Source organism: Pseudogymnoascus destructans (assembly GCF_001641265.1).
Source record: "Pseudogymnoascus destructans isolate 20631-21 unplaced genomic scaffold scaffold_6, whole genome shotgun sequence".
Classification (NCBI taxonomy): Eukaryota; Fungi; Ascomycota; class Leotiomycetes; order Thelebolales; family Thelebolaceae; genus Pseudogymnoascus; species Pseudogymnoascus destructans.
Genome location: NW_020167525.1, coordinates 1,515,351 through 1,534,685, shown reverse-complemented (window position 1 = coordinate 1,534,685; position 19,335 = coordinate 1,515,351). Strand labels below are relative to the sequence as shown.

The window sequence follows — 19,335 nt, the reverse complement described above, 5'->3', positions numbered from 1 at the left end:
TCTTAAGTCCATCTGTGTTATCACTTTCGTCAAGAACATTGCACCGAGAACTACAACGCCAATTCTCATATCACCGAGGCATACTACAGCTTGAACTCCATTCTCATATTATACATGGAGGCCGGATATCCATAACGACAGATGCATGGTCTGCACGGAACTATACAGAGTATGCTGCTGTTACCGCTCATTGGATTAATGATAAATGGCAGCAGAAATCAAAATTGCTTGATGTGATACATCTTCAAGAGCCTATTCATAGCGGTGAATACTTAGCTCAGCAATTAGCAGCTGTAACAGATAGTATAGCTATTACAGGCGCTATCTTTACATGCACCCGAGACAACGCATCATCAAATACTGTGATGCTCTCAGAATATGAGAAATTGGCTAGCAACGCCCAAACATCAACTCAACAACCTTGGACATTTACTGTCAAAGAAGGCGATGTCCGGTGTATTGCACATATCATAAATCTCGCAGTTCAAGCCGCTCTTACGAGTTTAAAAGCAGAACCAGATGTAGAGACAGAGACATACCGGTGTGAGCAAGGTGCAGCTCGGATTCCATTTAGTAGAGATAGTCATGTGGAAGTCATGAATGCTCTTGCAAAGCTACGAAGACATATCTATGTCTTTCGTAATCGACGAGCATGGAAGGATGCTTTACAACGACAAGTCAAAGCTATAGGTTTAAAACCACAGCAACTATCACTTGATATGCCAGTACGATGGAATTCAACACATCGTATGCTTGATACAGCATTAAAACTCCAAATACCAATCACAGCAGTATGCATAACACAACAGCTTGATATTAGTATGAAAGATATTGCATTAACTACAGGAGATTGGGCTGTTATTAAAGATCTTGAACGACTGTTCTTAATATTTCTCAAACCATCAAGACGGCTACAAAGTGATACATATCCGTCACTTAACTTTGCTATTCCACTTTATCTTAAAATGATAAATAAAGTTAAGAAGATGCAACAAGAAGTTGGCGAGCACTCAGCAATTGGTATTGCATGCACAGTAGCTTATCAAAAGCTTCACGCGTATTATACTCTTGCAACAAATCAGCAATGTAAGCACTCAGCTGTAGCTACAATTTGCGATCCACGGATGAACCATACAGTGTTTAAAAAGATATATCCAGATAGTACAGATCATGTACGAATCACACGGGCAAGAGCACAGTTTGAAGATGTTTGTAGAACATATAAGACACGGCAATATCATCTTGATACAGAGCGTATTGAACGTGAAACAGCTCTTGCAGATGCATTAGGAAATGCAAATACTAGAGTGCAAGAACCAGATTCTGATGAAGATTTATTTGCATCAGAGGGTATATCATTTGAAGAACCAGAATGGAAACGATGGATGCTTGAACCACGGCCTGGTGAGCATACTGATATTCTCAAATATTGGTCTGCAAAGCAATATCAATATCCAATAATTGCTCAAGTTGCTCGAGACCATCTTGCAATTCCTGCGACATCAGCACCATCAGAACGGGTATTTAGCAATGGTAGCGATATCATTACTAAGAAAAGGAATAGATTGTCGCCATCGACAATTAGATATCTGCTTTGCTTACGGAATTGGGGTTATTTACCAGATGCCGACAGCGACGGTGATGATGCAGATGATGAGGCAGAAGAATAGGAATAGGGGCTGTCTATTTTATTATTATATTTGTCACGAGTTTCACTTTTCTAGTTACATATTCTAGTTACATATCATTATCTATTTCAAATATCAAAAGCGTCATTTTTGTATACGGAATTGAGGCTCAACTACCTGCTAAAGTATCTGTAAATACCTACCTTACCTGAGCAAAGTCGCTCAGATACTTACCTTACCTGGCGAGGACCCAGATACTACCTGGGTAGTATCTGCCGAACACTGTGGTCAACGAGCCCAACTATATGAAGCAGAATGGTGGTTTGGATATGTGGTGGAACCGCAGTCTCTATGGAGCCGACGTGTCAGACTCAAGTGCTGTCACTTGTTGATGCTCTTACCGTCACTGAAGGCAACGCTGCTGTCATTTAATTCTCACCACCAACCCCCTGCCACCACCATGACCTTCTCACTGCCTCTATATGACAGAATCTCACATACATCCGCCCCCAAGGCCTCGGAGTAAACGGCGCCACCTCTGGAGGCAGAACCACAGCCACCTGCCTCGCTTCTTACTCCAATGTTGACACTTGAACCGGAAACAATGCTACTGCTTCGGGAGAGGTCTATATATACTGGGAGAAATATTTCGCTAAAGTCAATCCCCACCAGGACTAGAGAATGATAGGGAACAGAAACAGCGCCTTCTCTCTGGTTATTTCTATTAATTACATCCTAACCCTTCACAACGCATCATCCCCCTCAAGCACGCCTAGCGCCCCACCAACAAGATGCAAGCTCCCCGTAACCAGCGCCTGCACCTCCCCCCCCTCCCCCGCCAACCCCCTCACATGCCCCAACGCCCCCTCAATAGTGTCACTCAGCACCACCGTCGCCCCCGGATCCATCTTTTCCCACTTCTCCTTAAACGCCTTCTGCATCGTCATCCCCTTGATCGCAGCGGGATCATACCCCACATTGACGAAATCCTTCTTATACCCCTCCGCATACGTGATATTCGTACAAAACACCACATGATCGAACTTCACGAGTCCCTGCTCCGCAATCCCGTGATATAGCCCCTCGAGTAGCTCGACGGCCCCCTCGCGGCCTTGCTGGTTGAATATCAACACGCGTTTGCTGGCGCTGTGCTTGGCGCTCTCGCCGCCGAACCATTGCGCGGAGACTTTGAGGCTGTCGGCTGTGTGAGCGCCGTCTATGAACCAGCGGATGTTGCCTTCGACCTTCGTTTCGCAGCGGCCGCGGAGAACGACCTGTTCTAGACCGTCTATGAATTCCTTTGGGAGGGTGTCGGGGGGTAATTTGAAATCTGGCTGGAGACGCTTCATCACCGTTTCTGTGAGGGAGATGGCGAGACTTGCGTTCTGCTTCTGGAACTTGGCGTCGGGTGTTATGCGGACGTCTTTGAGGCGTGGGTCGACAAGTAGAACTTCAATCGCGACGTTCTTCTCCTGCGCCCTCTTCGCCACCACGCCCGCGGCCGCAGGGAGCTGTTCGACTGAAAATGCTGGACTGCCATGCTTTAGGATACCCGCTTTGTGCCACGCGATCTCTTCGATAGTGTGACCCAGCACATCCACGTGATCGATTCCCAGGGTCGAGATACCAGTAGCAGCAGGCTGTGCGATGACATTCGTGGCATCGTACTCGCCACCGAGCCCAACCTCATAGACCGCTGCATCAACACCCTCAGACACAAAAGCATGGAAGCTCATCAGCGTCAGAAAGCGGAAATACGGAGGCTTATCCAAGGCGCCAAGGCCTTCTTTGGCATTGTATAGATCGAGGCGGTCCCAGACGTCAAAGAAGTACTTTGTGAACTTCTCGGTAGTGATGGACAGGGAGTTGATGCGGATGCGTTCACGTACGGAGACGAGGTGGGGGGAGGTGAAGAGGCCGATTTTGGAGGGGAGACCGTGGCTCCGCTGGTAGGCGGCGAGGATGGAGTCCACGTAGGCGCTGGTGGTGCCTTTGCCTTTTGTGCCGGCGACGTGGACGATGTTTAGGCAATCGAGATCGTGTGGCTGGGGGGGTGTTAGAATGGGGGTTGGAAGGAGTGGATGGAGGGAGGATACGGACTTTATAGCCAAGGCGGTTGAGGGCGTGGAGGGTGTTTTCATAGTGAGGTGGACCTGGCTGCACGCCAGCTGCTCGTCTTTCATTGAGGGTCTTGAATTTGGTCTGGAGACTGTTCAGGCAGTCGAGGGCGTCCTGTAATAGTTAGCAATGGTCTCATACAGCTCGCAGGGTTCTAACATCATAGGTCCGGTTTGCCATGGGCGTGCAATGCCTGGAAAAGGCGAACGCGGGTTTTAAGAATGCACTCCGTTTATATGGCGCGAGGGGATTTGGCCGATGCCAAAATGAAGGGATTGTCATTCCCGCTCGTCATAGTCTGTAGAAACGTGACATAGAGCTGTTGAGGTTAGTAGACCGGAGGGCATCGGGGATGTGGATCAAGCATTAATCCGAGAAGCTAGAGCATCATCCCGCCTAGAGTGTCAAATTAATTTACGTCTACTAGGTAACTTAACGGCACTAGAAATCGGCAAAAAATAGATAAAAACAAAAAACAAAAAACAAAAAACAAAAAAAAATGGACTGGTCTACTTGAGAGTAGATGGTTCTGAAATATTCCGAACCGGGGAGTCGAACCCCGCGCAACCGCGGATTCATAATTCTTTCGAAATGGTGAGAGGCGGATATGTTACCGATACACCAGTTCGGAGTGGGTTGGAGTTCGGAACGGGTATTAGGTAGGATACAGATAGTAGGATTAGTGGTTTTTTATTTATTTATTTTTGAATTTTTGAATAGCTGGCTGATTGAAAAGGTCTAACATTCACTAGGAATATTTATTTCGTTTATGGTCACTGGAAACAATTTGACCAACAACGGTTTTCCTCTGGTTTTTGAAGCGCCCCGCGCGATGTTTTGACGGCGCGAGGCTGACAAGGCTGACGGCAACAAACAGTTCCCGACCTCATCACATCTGCTCTCTCTACCCAGAACTTCAACAGCATGGGACGACGATGATGATCATTGTGTATTATCAAAAGCTTCTTCATATAAGCTGCGGATCGATTCCCTAGCCTCTTTCTTTAATAATGATCCGCCCTACCCTTCTTCCTCCAAGGCTCATCAGATCATTACTGCATTTCCATTACTCGACTATATCGCCAGCCAAGATGGCACCCAATCCAGCGCCAACATATAAGCAAGCCCTCTCTCTTCTCAATGAGTTACAATCAAACCAGGCGGTGGTGTCTATGGTGTCGTCCTCAAACGCCAACAGCCTGGCCATTCCAGAAATGCTGGATTGGCTCCGGAAACTGAGATACACCCCCGCGAGTTTTAATGACCTCCGGGTCATCCACGTCGCGGGCACAAAGGGGAAAGGCAGCGTTTGTGCCATGCTTGACTCGATGCTGAAACATTATCTCTTAACCCAAAATACTTTTGGTGTTGCAGAAGGCCGAAAGCCCTTGGGAAGGGTAGGCGTTTTCACCAGCCCTCACCTCATTACCCCACGTGAGCGCATTCGGTTGGATGGGCTACCAATCTCGAAAGAACTATTCACACAGCGATTCTTCGAGGTATGGGATAAGTACACGGCCTTCGCGCTGGAGAATGACCACCCGAATCCAGACGGGGCGGAGTCTAAGCCTGGCTACTTTCGCTTTCTTACGATACTGGCTCTACATACCTTCTTGAAGGAGAATGTGCAGACTGCGATAATTGAATGTGGCATTGGTGGCGAGTATGATAGCACCAACATTCTACCCAGAGAGGCAAAGACGGCCTCAGTTATCACAAGGCTAGGCATCGATCACGTCGGCATGCTCGGCGACACACTGGGGGAGATCGCGTGGAACAAAGCCGGGATCATGAGACCCGGCGTGCCTTGCTTCACTGTCCCGCAGCCCGAGGACGCAATGAAGGTTCTGCAAGAACGAGCAGCAGAAGCTGGCACGGAACTCACAGTCGTGAAGCGGAGTCCCGAGTTCGCCCACGACGAACTCAAACTCAGCCTCGAGGGGGACTTCCAAAAAGACAATGCCAGCCTAGCCATCGCAGCTCTAAGTTCCCATCTCAAGACACTCGGTGTTGGGGCTATATCAGAAGACTGCACCCCCCCAGAGATCCAGAGCGGACTATCCTCAACCTCGTGGCCCGGCAGATGCCAAGTCATCCACGAGAACAACATCGACTGGCTCATCGACGGCGCGCACACCGACGACAGTCTCGCCGAGGTCGCTCTCTGGTTCGCTGGGAAATGGGACGCGAAGACGCACCAACCGGCTGTGCTGATCTTTAACTCGCAGCTCCGTGATGCGCCGAAGCTGGCGCAGAAGCTGCAGAAGAGTCTGGAGGAGGCTACGGGTGGGGTGAAGGATATCTTTTGCTTGGCTGGGTTTTCGACGAATATACCGTTTGAGAGGGATGTTCCGGAGCCTAGTATAGATACGCTGCAGAGGGAGATGGCGGAGGCGTGGGTGGGTGTGGGTGGTAGTGGTGTGCCTACGGTTTATGGTAGCATTGAGTCCGCGATATGTGGTGCGAGAGGGATTGCAAAGGCTCGACACCCGGAGAAGGTGCATGTACTTGTAACAGGGAGCCTGCATCTCGTTGGTGGCTTCCTGAAGGCGATGGGGACATAGTCTGAATAGATCGTATGTTTGAATATAATGGCGTTAGCCGCTCAACCTCCGCATAGTCTCTCTTCCCTATCCTTTCACCGATTTCACATATCCCGATCAGCAGTTTGACTGGACGACTACAGGTAAGGCACTTCATTTTTCTATATTTGTACACCTTTTATTTATCATTGTACCGTACATGCCTTGTAAGCAAGCTCCCTCGCTACTACCGATGACACAAACAAATGAAATCACCTCCTATCTATTCCATCCTCAAGCTCTGAAGTCTAGCCTCCGTCGCAATGACCTGGGAAAAAATTAGTTTCTGCCTCAAAAATGTACATAGAAAGGAAGAAAAGACTCACATCAAGCGCCTGCTGCACCTCCAACACCTTGCGGGCCTCGCCCAACCAATCGCGGCTCAGCGTCTTCGCCCACCCAGTCAACCCATTCATCTCCCTAGCAGCCTCATCCAGGTTCCCCTCCTCCAGGAACGTCTCCGTCCTCGTAAGGATACTCTCCACATCATCCCCAACCGCCAACCCGCGCTTCTTAAACAGCAGCTTGCTCAGCACGTAACTCGACGCATGGCTCGCGACGCCCGCCTCATCCGGCAGCAGGGACGCCTTGCGCACCTCGCCCGCGACGCGACGAAAGCGGTCGATCAGCTGCGCGGAGGTGGGGATGCCGCGCTGGTACGCGAGCGGGTTGATGGACGCGATGGCGGCGTCGACGACGGGGTCGGCGGCGGCGATTTCCTTGAGCGCGGCGAGCTCGCGCACGAAGGGCTTGGGGGAGCGGGAGTTCTCCAGGTTGGCGCGCACGGCCTCGACGGCGACGTGGAGGTGCTGCGTCTTGAGGTTGGAGTCGACGACGTCGGTCCAGCCGGTGGTGAGCTTCTCGAGGTCGTCGACGGTCTTGGAGAGGTCGGTGAGCTTGCCGAGGCGGCTGTTGCGCTCCTCCTCGACGCGGGTGTTGACCTCGGCGACGAACTTGCGCTTCATCTCGACGGCTTGCTCGAGGAGCTCGTTGCGCAGGCGCTGCTCGTTGACGTCCTTGGCGTGGGCGATCTCGGAATGGAGGCGCTGCTCGTAGTGCTGCTGGAGCTTGGTGCGCTCTTCTTCGTACTCCTCCTTCCAGCGGCCTTCTTGCTCGTGCATCTCGCTCTCGAGGCGGCGAATGAGCTCCTTGGCGGCACGGTCAAAGTCCTCGTGGGAGGCCTTGACCTTCTCGTCGGCCTCCTTCATGGCGATGGCCTTGAGGGCCTGGACCTTGTCTCCTACCTTGGAAAGCTCGGTCCTGGCGTTCTTGATGACGGGGGAGAACTTGCTACCGGCCTTGTCGGCGTTGACAACAAGAATGATGTCGTTCAGGATCTTGACAAGATCTTGGACGACGGGGTCGTTGGCGTTCTTGATGTTAATGGGGTCGATCCTCTCAACGTACGGCGTGTAAACCGAAGGCTCATTGACCTCTGGGACCTTCTTGGTCAGCGCTGGCGCAGGCGCATCGACGACTGTTGGCTTCACTGCTGGCTCCGACGCAGATTTAGCCTCAGCAGCTGCGAGGGGTGCAGCAGCAGCTGGCGCAGTTGCATCAGCGTACTCTGGCCTCTTAACACCCTTCACGCTCTCCACCTTCTCCTTGTGCGTAGTGTCACTTGCGCCAGTCGTTGTTGTCGGCGTGGCCTTCGACACTTCAGGCTGCCGTGGCTCCTCTTCGGCTAGCTTCCACGTAACTCCGTTCGAACTCGGGATCGTGATGCGGTTTCCCAACTCTCTGTTTCTTGGCTTGTTGTTGAGAACGGGGAAGCGCTTGCGGAACTCGCGTTCCTCGAAGAAGAGGACGGCCTCCTCGCCAAAGGGAATGTACTCCGTGAAGAAGTCATGGAAGTTGTCGTTGACGCGAGAGTAGTAGACGCCACCGGCAAATCCTCCAACAGACAGTGCCAGGAGTGTGAGGAACAGCTTGCGGATTAACTTTCGCGACTTCTTTGGAGGAGGTGGTGGAGGTGTCGATGCGGCTGGAGCTGGCGTAGGCTTAATCGGCGGCACTGAACCCAGCGACGTCGGTGGAGATGACTGGACCTTGCTAGGCGATGGCGGCGTCAGAGGCACGGTCTGGGTGACCTTTCCATCCGCGCTCGGCGTCCGGGGAGTAGGCGAATTTATCGAGCTTGTGACCTTTCCTGGTGCTGGAGGAACTACGGCGTGTGTCGTGCTTCCGGACCCTGGGAGGACCACTGGCTCGGGGTCGTTTATGCTCGGTTTCTTGCTATCTGCAAAGCTCCTCTATAACACTCGTTAGTCTGGCTGCAATCACACGTCTCCGTGAAGGTACTGTTTGGGATATCTTACGGTAGAGGAGCGGCTATATACAGTCTGCGCGCCGAGCAATTGACGCTCAGCTCTGGCTGTGATGGAGCCATTGCTGAGCGCTGTTGATGCTCTAAGGGAGGCTCGCAGCATGACGTCCTGCGTTGGCGGAAGGAATGTGGTCGTGGTGTTGATGCTGGCTCGCGTGGGCTGGGAGAAAAGCTATTTGACGTTCCTTGAATTGAAGCTCGGGAAGCTGCCGGAACGCCAAGTCTTTCCGATTCCGGTTCCAAGCGGCCGCATCATCAGCTCCGCATTACCTCATATCGAGCTCAAATAACGACAATAAGAGTATTTAGAATATTAAATAGTAAAGTCACATAGTAAATCAAAATCTAGAAGGTTAAAGAATCATCTTAATCACTAAGGTCGTGTGAAGCTGCTGTATCGCCTTTATACATCCCACACGCTGCCAAAAAAAACAGCTCCACGACCCCATCTCTCGCTCCCCCCGCCACAGCGTCCAAACCCATAGGCTCTGCCCAACAAACAAAAAAGGAGAGTTCAAGGTATTAAAAGGCTAGTCCTATAGAAGCATACCAAATGCACATCGCCGCAAGTTCTGTTCTCCGGAGCCTTGAGTAATCGAGAAAGCCAGCAACCATAAACACAACGAATCTCCCACCCCCACATGCATGCCCGACATCCATTAAACCGTTATAACATACAGTAATCACTTAGCAAGAGCACCCGGCGCCCCCTTGCGTGTTGGCTGCCTCTGGGCGAAGATCTACACCAGGCCTTGGTCCTGAGCGTGGGTTCCGCGGTCCGGCCTGGTCGAGGGGAAGCTTCTTTGCGATGGCGGTGAATAGCTCCCTGACGTTCTCTGAGGTCTTTGCGGATGTCTCGAAAAAGAGAAGACCGGCCTCCTTGGCATATGCCTCGGCATCCGCGGTCTGGATTACGCGCTTGTCTTGTTGTTCGGTGACAAGATCGAGCTTGTTGCCGGCCAGGGCGATGATGATGTTCTCGTTCGCTTGTCTCTGTAACTCCTTCACCCACGCCTTTGCCTTGTCGAGGGAAGACTGTTGGGACATTTGTTAGCTTCTGTGTTAATGCGCCGTTTCTAGTAGACTCACAGCTTGTGTAATATCATAAACAACGACGGCGCAGTTAGCATTCCTGTAGTACATCGGCGCTAACGACTTGTATCTCTCCTGTCCTGCAGTATCCCAAATCTCAAACTTGACGGTGGTAGCCTCATCTAGCGAAATTGTCTGGGTCAGGAAGGCGGCTCCGATCGTTGACTCGCGGTAATCATCGAATTGATCCTGTGATAGTGTCAGCTGTGATGCAAAGGAGTTAGGGGATTTTGACCAGGGAGATTCGTACCTTGACAAAGCGGAGGACTAACGAACTCTACGGGAGAAGTGTCAGTAAATATGGGCGACGAGAAACGCCCAGAACCCTCGACATGCATACCTTTCCGACAGCAGATTCGCCTACATTTCATATTAGTACTCGTATCCGGGGACTCGGGGAGATGGCAGACATACCGAGAAGCACAAGCTTGAACTGCGCAAAGCGAGCATTGTTCGCTCTGGCGCCAGGAGGGCCTCTCGCAGCCATGTTGTGTGAGAGAGGGAGTAGATTATGGGCGGCTAGGTGATTTGATGGGCGGCCTAATGACAGCTGCCTCAAAGAAAGAAGGCTGATCAATAACGGTGAAGGACTTCGCGGGGGAGCAGTTGGAATTTGGCAGAGTTTGAGGTATAATATTCGTTCAGCTGTTCAGTGGTGTAGTGGTGCAGAAGTTGAGATGTTGTATGGTGGTTGATCTTTTGAGGGCGATGAGGGTTGAGGGTGACGACGGATGATGGGCTCGTGGGGATTCATGGACCGACGGACCTGCGTAGTACATGGCGAACCAGCCTGTTGTGGCCCAGTTACGAAGTACTACGGCGACCCTGAACCTGCTCTCGCTCTTTCTCTCGGCCCGCCACTTTCAAATTGTGGCGGAATTACATCACGTGGATGATTGACCAACCAAATCACGTGCGTCAGCACGTGCTTTTAAGATTAGGTGAGGCTGATGATCATGCTCAAGATCAAGATCACCTATATCTCTTGTCGCCGTTAAATCTCCGTATTGTTACTGTACAACTACCAGGAGGATTGGATTCTTATTCTCGCGAGTATTAAGGAGAATTGGAATGCAGGCCGATTACTGTCCTATGTTATAGTCGAAGCTCACCAACACAAAAACCTCCAGCTATCATGGCGCCTAGCTTGCCCTTCAGGGATATAAATGTCCACGCCTCGGCGTCGCATTATGCCTTCACGTCGCCCTCTTCGCCCTCGGCAGCGACTTTAGTAGTGGATCGCCCGACTGGTGATATTAGGTTGAATGATGGGAAGCTCTTGGGCGGAAAGCGTGTCTCGAGCATTGCTGGTATCCTGGGCATGATCAGGTTGCGATTGGGTTAGTTTGCGCCTCTTCTTGAAGCTGGACGTGGCTAATCATGCTTGCCCATTAGACAAATACATCATTGTTATCACAAAGGCGCAGCCCATGGGCCGACTGAAGGGGCACATGGTGTACAAAGTTATTGCGACCGAATTTCTCCCGTTGCGCGAACGACCCCTCCACGACAATGACGAAGATATCTACCTCACACTCCTCAAGGGCTTCATCAAGTCGGGGCCAATGTACTTTTCATACTCGTCCGACTTGACCAACAGCTTCCAACGCCAGGCCCAGATCGACCAGAGCCAGCCATTGTGGAAGCGGGCAGACGACCGCTTTTTCTGGAACAGGTTCATTCAGTCGGATCTGATCGCCTTCCGCTCCTCGGGAAGCAGGCAACAGATTGGCCAACAGCCGGGAGCCGACCCATTCATCCTGCCCGTCATATTTGGCATGCTTGAGATATCACCTACTACAGTCAAGGGGATGCCATTAACAATCGCCCTGATCACCCGCAGATCGAGACACCGCGCTGGGACAAGATACTTTTCAAGAGGAATTGACGAATCGGGACATGTGTCGAATTTCAACGAGACGGAGCAGATCGTTATAATCAATGAAAGCGGGGCAGGGCTGGGTGGCTTTGCCAGTGGTGGTGGCATGCAAAATGGCAAAGTAGGGGGCTCCGACGGCCGAGAGGTTCAAGTGATGTCTTACGTTCAAACTCGTGGCAGTATCCCCGTATACTGGGCGGAGGTCAACACGCTGAGTTACACACCAAAGCTCCAAGTCAGAGGCGTCGAATCGGCTGTAGGCGCAGCAAAGGCGCATTTCGATGAGCAAATCCGACTCTATGGGGACAACTACTTAGTCAACTTGGTCAACCAGAAAGGTCGCGAGAAGCGCATGAAGGAGGCTTACGAGCAAGTTGTAAAGCTCCTCCTCTCGTCACCCAAGGAGTCCCAGCAAGCCGACGAAAAGACGGACGAGAAGCTCCACTTCGTCGAATCGCGGTCAAGGAGCCAAGAATTCGACCGCCTCCACTACGTCTACTTCGACTTCCACAACGAGACCAAGGGCCTCCAATGGCACCGTGCCCAGCTGCTCCTCGACCAGCTCGAAGGCACCCTCCAGCGACAAGCCTACTTTCGCGCCACCGACATGCCCGCCGACACCACCGGCCGCCTCGACGTGCGCAGCCTACAGACCAGCATCATCCGCACAAACTGCATGGACTGTCTCGACCGCACCAACGTCGTGCAATCCATGCTCGCGCGCCACACACTAAACCGCATGCTGCGCGACCTCGGCGTGCTCCCCCGCGACGAGACCTTCAACTCGGACTCGGCATTCGAGTCGCTCTTCCGCAACATCTGGGCCGACAACGCCGATGTGGTGTCTAAGTCGTACTCTGGTACCGGGGCGCTGAAGACGGACTTCACGCGCACGGGGAACCGCACCAAGGCTGGCGCGCTGCAGGATCTGTCGAACTCGATCACGCGGTATGCGAAGAATAATTTCCTCGATGGGCCGAAGCAGGACTCGTTTGATCTGTTCTTGGGCGTGCATCTGCCTGCTACGGGGAATATTGGGAATACCTCCGTGTTTGTGGATAGGCGGCCTGTGCTCATCCAGGCTGTGCCGTACGTCCTCGCTTTTGCGGTGTTCTTCGTGCTGCTTGGTATCTTCACCATACGGTTACCCGAGAGCGCGGTGCTGCCGCTGAGGCTGTTTACGATCTTCTGGTTCATTGTGGGTGGGCTGAGCGCATCGTTCATTTTCAAGAATGGCATGCTTTATGTAAGTTCTCATCCCCTATACACTGTGCCTATGACTAGGTTCTAACTTTAACACAGGTCAACTGGCCCAAACTCATCCCCCGCCCATGGGCTACAGAGGGCTACAACGAGACCCTCAACAAGCTGCGCAAAGACAAGGTTCTCGGCGGGCTCGTAGCGCGACACGAGAGGGGCATGAGCACAGCTCGCTTCCTGAGCGCCGAGGAAGGGAAGAAGAGGATCGAATGAGCGAATCGTTTTATTGCTGTTGTTGTAAAGCGAAAGCGACATAGCCTAGAAAATGTAGAGATAAAGCGAGGAGACAGACGCTGAGCAAGACAGAAAGCTAGAATGGTACTATTAGCACACCTTATATGTGGATGGATGGGGGCGGATGTTGGCCAGACCCACGGAACACGCATACCCCTCACCAGCGATGCACAATAATGTTTTTCTTCATCTCATAATCTCACATTACCATTACTATTAAAATACATACATACAATCGTTAAAACCACCCCCTCCCATCCCCATCCAAGAACTACCTCCGTCCATCGCACCTTCACAACCAAAACAACCACCTCCCCACCCCCACCACCCCCCTAAACAGTCCCCTCACAAGCCTCAACAACACAACAACCAACCACGCCCACCACATAACCCCCACCAACACCCACTCAACCAACACCCACCCCCCCCTCCTCGCCCACCTAAACCGTCTCCGTCTCCTTCGCATCATCGCATCCATCGCCCCAGCCAGCGCCTTCGCCCTCAGCATCTGCGACCCCATCACCTCCTTCGCCAATTCATCCGCCTCGTCCGCCGCTTTCTTCCCTTGCTCGCTCAGCCCGCCCGGCCCGTCAAGCTTCTCCTGTAATAATCCTACCTGTTTCCCTAGTTCTACCATCTTCCCGTCTCTAAACGCCTCAGCGGCAGCCTCCCATGCGCGGGCCGAGCGCCGCATATCCTCCTCCAGCACACGGGCAGCGAGAAGGTGTTCCTGCGCGCGCGGTGCCCGCTCGAGCGCTAGATCCGGAACCAGCTGCGCCATGGTAGCAAAGCGGTACGCGGCTGCGTTATTGAGGTCGCGCAGCTCATTATGGCGACGCGTGAGTTCCTTCGCCTTAATCCCCGAGCTAAGAAGGAGGGCCCGCACGCGCGCGACATCCTGGCGCGTGATATGCGTTGGCTCAGCGCTGGGATCGCGCGGGCGCGAGCCGAGGCTGGGACGGCGGGCCGTGAGGGCAGCGAGGTCGGTGGCCGGGAGGAAGGTGGTGCGCATGGGGCTTATGCCGGGGATGTTGAGGATGGAGTTTAGGCGTGCGTCGGCGCTGTGGACGCGTAGGAGGCTTCCTTGTGGCGAGCGGACGCGCGAGGTGATTTTGGGGGAGGAGTCGCCGGAGGCGCGTTGGATGTCGATGCGGGGTGGTTTGAGGCGGTCGAGGCGGTCTTGACGCTGTTTGGCGTGGGCTTTTTGTTGCTGCGTTTGGGCGTCATAGTCGGGGGACATTTGGGTCGGGTTTCGGGAGTCTGTGGGACGGCCGCGGCGTTCTGTGGGGGAGATGAAGGTGGACATTTCGCCGAGAAGGGCTTTGACTTTGCGGGAGGCGGCGCTGCGGGTGCTGCCTTGGTCTGTAATTATTGAGTTTCTTCGGTTTGATTCCGATTCCTCTTTGCTTGATTCAAAGTCATTTTCGTCGATGTCCGTGTCTTCAGGGGCGGTATCACCCTGTTTATCTGATGCGCTGGTATCGTCTTTTGTCCATAAGAGGTTGCTCACCCTTGCAATAGGGTTGCGACTCTTTGGCTTCCCAGCCATATTGGGTGGGCTGCCATCTTTCGGTCTCTGTCTCGCCAGCGAGGCAGCAGATGGCGACTCGATGGTATTATCAACAGACCCCTTCGCGGGTCTTTTCCTTGGACTAAGGGAACGTATATGACCAAGTGGGGTACCCGGGCTCTCTTGCAGGCTCGGTTTTCGATCTGCATCAAGGTCGGGTTCCCCCTTTCGACGACGACGCCCCAGTGGTTCCGCGCTCCGGTCTCGAAGCCTGTTTATCTTTGAGCGAACTCGCTCAAGGGGCATTCTATGGCTGTGAGTTGGCGATAAGGGGCTGTGAGGGGGTGAAAGGTCCATGGATATGCTGGGAATGAGAGCGTTCAATAACTTTGCTGCTTTTGACTCGGGCGAGTTTGGAGCTGTCGTGTCCAAGTCGCTACTTGGCCATTCGCTGGGACGTTGGCCAGGGACCTCCGGACTGCTTCTTCCCAACGGAGCTGCTTTATCTCCATAATTTAGGGACCAGTTCTGACGATGTAACTCGGGTCTTGGCTTCCTTGCGATCAATTTTCTGGGGGATAGTGTGTCCGACTCCTCACTCTTCCTAGGGACCACAGGTGAGGGTGTCACCTCGACAGATGAAGCCGGCTTCTTTTCTTCTTCTATCTTTTCAGGGACTTCTTTCAATGATTCTTTCGATTCCTCGTCTGTTTCTTTTGCTATCATTTGTGACATCTGTTTCTCCAAGATGTCATGATTAAGGGCGTAACTATCTGCCGTGTCGCTCCGACCTCTCCGCATCTGAGCATTATAAAGGGAGTCATCGCTATCAGACGAGTAAGAATCTACCCTGCTATGGGACCTCAGTGGACCGGCGCTATCCAGCTTCCGGGCCACCTTGTGCAGTTTGTGTCGTATTTTGGGTGTGTGGTTGGTATCTGACCCATTACGGCCAGAGCGTCTGATAGAGTTAAACGCAGGCAATCTTGTTTCCACATGTAGTTTTTCATGTTTCTTCGATTTGGCGTCAGGCGACTGTGCTGATTCTTCTTCTTCAGCCTCCTGGTCAGTCGTGTGCTGCTGCTGTTCTAGGTGCCGCAGTTGCTCTTCGCTCGTCCTGGTCGGTAGCCTGACCAGGTTTGTAGAGGGTGGGAATATCTTTCTCTCTCTATTATCCTCAATCAACTTCTTATTGTCACTTTGTTCCAGCCAAACGATGTCCGCTAGCATATTCGGTGCACTGATCATCCAGTCGATCCTCGGCCGCTTCACTTTGACAGGTGGAACAGCCGGTTTACTTGGATCAGCCCCGACAGCGACATGAGCCTGACTCTCCGCCTCATCAGGCCCCAAAGGCGGCAGTTCCAAGCAGTCGCTGATTTCATAACCATCACTAGGACAATGCTTTACGACACGGTCAACCCATGCGGTAACATCGTCAACATCGCCAAAGCCCTGGGCCTCTCCATCGATCGGTTGCCTTTCTCTCGCTCTGACCTTCCTGTTGCGAATATACTGCAGCGGGTTGTAGGGCCTGCCAATCTGTTTGTTCGTTGCCGTGCTAGCTCGTGATAGCGTATTTGGCCTAACTGGAACTCCTGCTGACGTGCCAGGTGGGCTGATGGTCGGGACAGGTGTCAAACCCTGTGACTTCAACGGAGGTAGGTATTGTAGCAAGCGCCTATACTGAGCCATAAGCTCAAAGGCGTTCTTTGCCTTTTCGGCTCGAGCCAAAGTAGCTGCTGAAAACTGATACTTTTGCTCGACATCTTGAGTAAATGCAGTTTGTAAGGGGCTGGTTATAGGTTGTGCTGGCTTGGGTGGTACTCCGAATTTCTCTCCTTTGTCGGGTTTGGGAGAGATGTTGCGTGACGATCGTCTTTGAGCTTGGAGGTGCTGCCGCAGGCTTCCTCCTCCAAAGGTATCTTCAAATCCATGGATCGTTGGGGGTGATGGAACCGTCACAACCCTCCTGGCTGCTTGACGCCTACTCTCGCTCAGGTTGAGGGCGAGATTCACAATCTGTGCAGAGTCCACATCTAGCCCTGTTTGGATCGTCTTGTCAACGTTTACCTTGCCCCCATTCTCTTCTGTATTTGAGCCATCCGTATGAGCCTTCTCTCGGGCGTCTGCCTGTTTTATATGCGTTGCTGATGGGCTCCCTCCATTTGTCAAATCTGTCTTGGGTCTGACAGGAACCTTCCCCTTATGATCGCGCCGTTGTTGTCGCTTTATGGGAGGAGTAAGCTGGTTCCCTGTCGAAGCTCGCGTTTCGTGTGCCGGTGGCTCGAAAAATGTATTGTCGGAGAGGAGGAAACCGCCAGACGTTCTTCTCCTGTGGCTTCGATGGCTCCCTCTGCCATGGCTCTTCCTTCCGAGGTCGGTGAGTGAGGGGTCGACAGGCTTGTAAGTGTCGTCGGTCGACCGTTCCTGTTGTTCGCTATTTCGTGAGCTAGATTCACCAACCTCATCACTAGCTACACTGTATCTGTTCCTGGTCGCTGTGGTGCCAGGCGGGGTAGCATGGTTTCTTCGAGGATCGGACGGGCTGGTCATAGCCACTCGGCCCAAGGCGTCTGTCATTTTGTGACCAGCACATTTGGGATAACCTGTCGATCTCGAATTCGATCAGAGCATTCCGCGAGCTCAAAGGGCGTGGCTATTCATGTTCTGCGAGACTTTTGAGCAATAGGATCCATCCAGTCATTCGGGCACTGTGAAGCTTGTGAAAGCCGTAGCTGGGCAAGCTGGATCACAAGCATGTACCATGTACCACGCTAAGGGTAGGGGGTTAGCATCGATGCAGTAAGGTTAGTTTGACGGGTGCATGGGTCATGATTGCCGATAAGGGTAGCCGATACAAGCGCCCCGAAGCGGCCCGTCTGACCAACTATTTGTTCATATTTAGGACGTGGGATTCGAGCTTATATAAGAGCAGATATATACTTTACGAAAGGCTAGACACGTTGTTCGGCTCGACCCATGAGATGGTGGTGGATATTAAGAGGAGACTAAAGTGAGAGTGGCGGCTGGTATAAGTAGGGCGACAGCCATATGGAGAGCGCAACTCCCATTCAGTATTTGATACTAACTAAGCCCCAACCATCTTATTTTTCATATATATACACATTCCATGGGAAGCTTTGCCACAGAAGTTCTTACAGCCGTGGTCTTCTATATTTGCTTAACCTCCTTCCCTATCATCTCCGGCCGCTCAACCTCCCACTCATCCCTCAAAACCGCAAACAAGATATCCGCCACCAAAACACTCATCCCAAGACTCCACACCAGCGTAATAGCGTAGAAGAAGTTGGCATTCCCACTACCAGCATAGATCCACAGGTAGTAGAACGCTGGTCCCAGAGCAGTGGCGTATAATATCGTTGATGTCGCCAAATAGCTGTATCTCATCAGGGAAAACACGTGGCGGTATAATGGCACCAAGGCCAGGAAGAGCGAGGTATCAGAGATGGATGGATATGGCTTGAAGATGGCGAATAGCCCAAGCAGCGTGGTGATGACAAAGAGTGGTTGTCCGCGAAGGCGAATGGTAAGCCCCACCACGTACGATGATAGGTGCAGCCAGAAGACGCCGAGGAAGAAGGACCTGAATGAGTCGAACATTTCGATGAAGAAGTACCACCACAGTCCGACATTTGGCGTTAAGTCAGGCAGCAGAAGCTGGACGCCGTATGTCGAGGGGATAAATTCCCAGGATCCGGAGATCTGGTACGACATGAATAGTAGGGCGTAAATGGACCCTGCCACAGCGGGTACGGTGCTGAAGACGAAACTGGTCAAGGACTCTGTGACCTTTGTAGCCCGCCGCCTGTCATAGCAAAGTAGCACGAGGGATGGAAGAAGTAGGAGCGGATACATCGATAGGTATGATGCAAAGGCGAGGGCGAACATGCTTGTGAACGACGCCCCGTTTACAGCCTTCGCGATGGCGTGGAGGATGGCGCAAGTGGTGAAGACGCTCGTGGGGCGACCAATGCAGGTCGCAAGAGTAAAAGGGTTAAATAAGAAGCTATAACGCCATTATCAGCATGAAAAGTCAAGTCTGGCTGGTGAGGCGTCTTACAAGGCCGCAATCTTGGTGCTGCTCCATCTCCTCTCTTTTCGAGGGGATGTGTAGTGCTTTGTGGAAACGGATTCCCCGGATTCGGCAATCTTCATTAGAGCCATAGCACTCAGTAGATCCACCAATATGTATATTATATTCGTAAATATCGGCCATGTCGCGTAGTTTGGGAGGAGTGAGAAGAACGGCAGGAGAAGGGGCGCCTGATGGTACACCCCGCCATCGTATGGGGAGACATTGTGGTTGTAGAGAAAGAGGCCTTCTTGCACTGATAAAAGGTTAGAAACAGATATTACATCCCCATCGCAATGCTTACGTCTCTTAAAGCTGGTCACCGGCGTCGATATCTCGACTCGGCCCGTCAAGGTGTCTGGGAGAGTCGGGAATGCTGTAAAAAGGACCAGGCGCAAGACAGCCGCCGCCCCAAAGAGCGAGGCTGTCTGCTTGTCAAGCTTCATCGCATTCATCTATATGCGAATGGAGTTCCTTCACAAAGTAAAACCATTGCCGTGCTGCGCATAAATTCGTAAATAACTGACTTTAACACCTCAGTTCAAGCTCGGAGGCTCCATCGTATGCAACTGTCCTGAACCCACGATTGATATGATGTGGTCTGTGCGCG

At 52.3% G+C, this 19,335-nt stretch overlaps 7 protein-coding genes and 1 non-coding gene across 8 annotated transcripts; 2 read left to right on the top strand and 6 right to left on the bottom strand.

The window, feature by feature from the left end:
* Nucleotides 1-2,080: 2,080 nt before the first annotated feature.
* On the bottom strand, nt 2,081-4,150 carry MET7_2 (Folylpolyglutamate synthetase). The gene is made up of 3 exons (XM_024467264.1): nt 3,906-4,150; nt 3,729-3,860; nt 2,081-3,673 (listed from the first exon to the last, which is right to left on the bottom strand). Exons 1-3 carry the CDS (start codon nt 4,026-4,028, stop codon nt 2,372-2,374), a joined length of 1,557 nt encoding a protein of 518 aa, XP_024325739.1. The 5' UTR covers nt 4,029-4,150; the 3' UTR covers nt 2,081-2,371.
* A 133-nt stretch (nt 4,151-4,283) lies between these two features.
* On the bottom strand, nt 4,284-4,378 carry VC83_03619 (the record flags this gene model as incomplete). The annotated part of the gene is made up of 1 exon: nt 4,284-4,378. It is a non-coding gene; the product is annotated as a tRNA-Glu (tRNA).
* A 378-nt stretch (nt 4,379-4,756) lies between these two features.
* On the top strand, nt 4,757-6,310 carry MET7_1 (Folylpolyglutamate synthetase; the record flags this gene model as incomplete). Its single annotated transcript, XM_024467263.1, has 1 exon — nt 4,757-6,310. The coding sequence occupies one exon, from the start codon at nt 4,757-4,759 to the stop codon at nt 6,308-6,310; it is 1,554 nt and encodes a 517-aa protein (XP_024325947.1).
* A 123-nt stretch (nt 6,311-6,433) lies between these two features.
* FCJ1 (Formation of crista junctions protein 1) lies at nt 6,434-8,832 on the bottom strand. Its single transcript, XM_024467262.1, has 3 exons — nt 8,647-8,832; nt 6,655-8,580; nt 6,434-6,596 (listed from the first exon to the last, which is right to left on the bottom strand). The coding sequence occupies exons 1-3, from the start codon at nt 8,755-8,757 to the stop codon at nt 6,552-6,554; spliced, it is 2,082 nt and encodes a 693-aa protein (XP_024325953.1). The 5' UTR covers nt 8,758-8,832; the 3' UTR covers nt 6,434-6,551.
* Nucleotides 8,833-9,000: 168 nt separating this feature from the next.
* YPT52 (GTP-binding protein of the rab/ypt) lies at nt 9,001-10,651 on the bottom strand. Its single transcript, XM_024467261.1, has 5 exons — nt 10,161-10,651; nt 10,087-10,106; nt 9,997-10,023; nt 9,744-9,935; nt 9,001-9,689 (listed from the first exon to the last, which is right to left on the bottom strand). Exons 1-5 carry the CDS (start codon nt 10,231-10,233, stop codon nt 9,342-9,344), a joined length of 660 nt encoding a protein of 219 aa, XP_024325954.1. The 5' UTR covers nt 10,234-10,651; the 3' UTR covers nt 9,001-9,341.
* Nucleotides 10,652-10,721: 70 nt separating this feature from the next.
* Nucleotides 10,722-13,367, top strand: VC83_03615 (uncharacterized protein). Its single transcript, XM_024467260.1, has 3 exons — nt 10,722-11,086; nt 11,142-12,871; nt 12,928-13,367. The coding sequence occupies exons 1-3, from the start codon at nt 10,882-10,884 to the stop codon at nt 13,096-13,098; spliced, it is 2,106 nt and encodes a 701-aa protein (XP_024325951.1). The 5' UTR covers nt 10,722-10,881; the 3' UTR covers nt 13,099-13,367.
* Nucleotides 13,368-13,411: 44 nt separating this feature from the next.
* On the bottom strand, nt 13,412-17,212 carry VC83_03614 (uncharacterized protein; the record flags this gene model as incomplete). The annotated part of the gene is made up of 1 exon (XM_024467259.1): nt 13,412-17,212. One exon carries the CDS (start codon nt 17,210-17,212, stop codon nt 13,412-13,414), a length of 3,801 nt encoding a protein of 1,266 aa, XP_024325952.1.
* Nucleotides 17,213-17,803: 591 nt separating this feature from the next.
* Nucleotides 17,804-19,180, bottom strand: VC83_03613 (uncharacterized protein; the record flags this gene model as incomplete). The annotated part of the gene is made up of 3 exons (XM_024467258.1): nt 17,804-18,659; nt 18,714-18,981; nt 19,030-19,180. 3 exons carry the CDS (start codon nt 19,178-19,180, stop codon nt 17,804-17,806), a joined length of 1,275 nt encoding a protein of 424 aa, XP_024325949.1.
* Nucleotides 19,181-19,335: the final 155 nt, after the last annotated feature.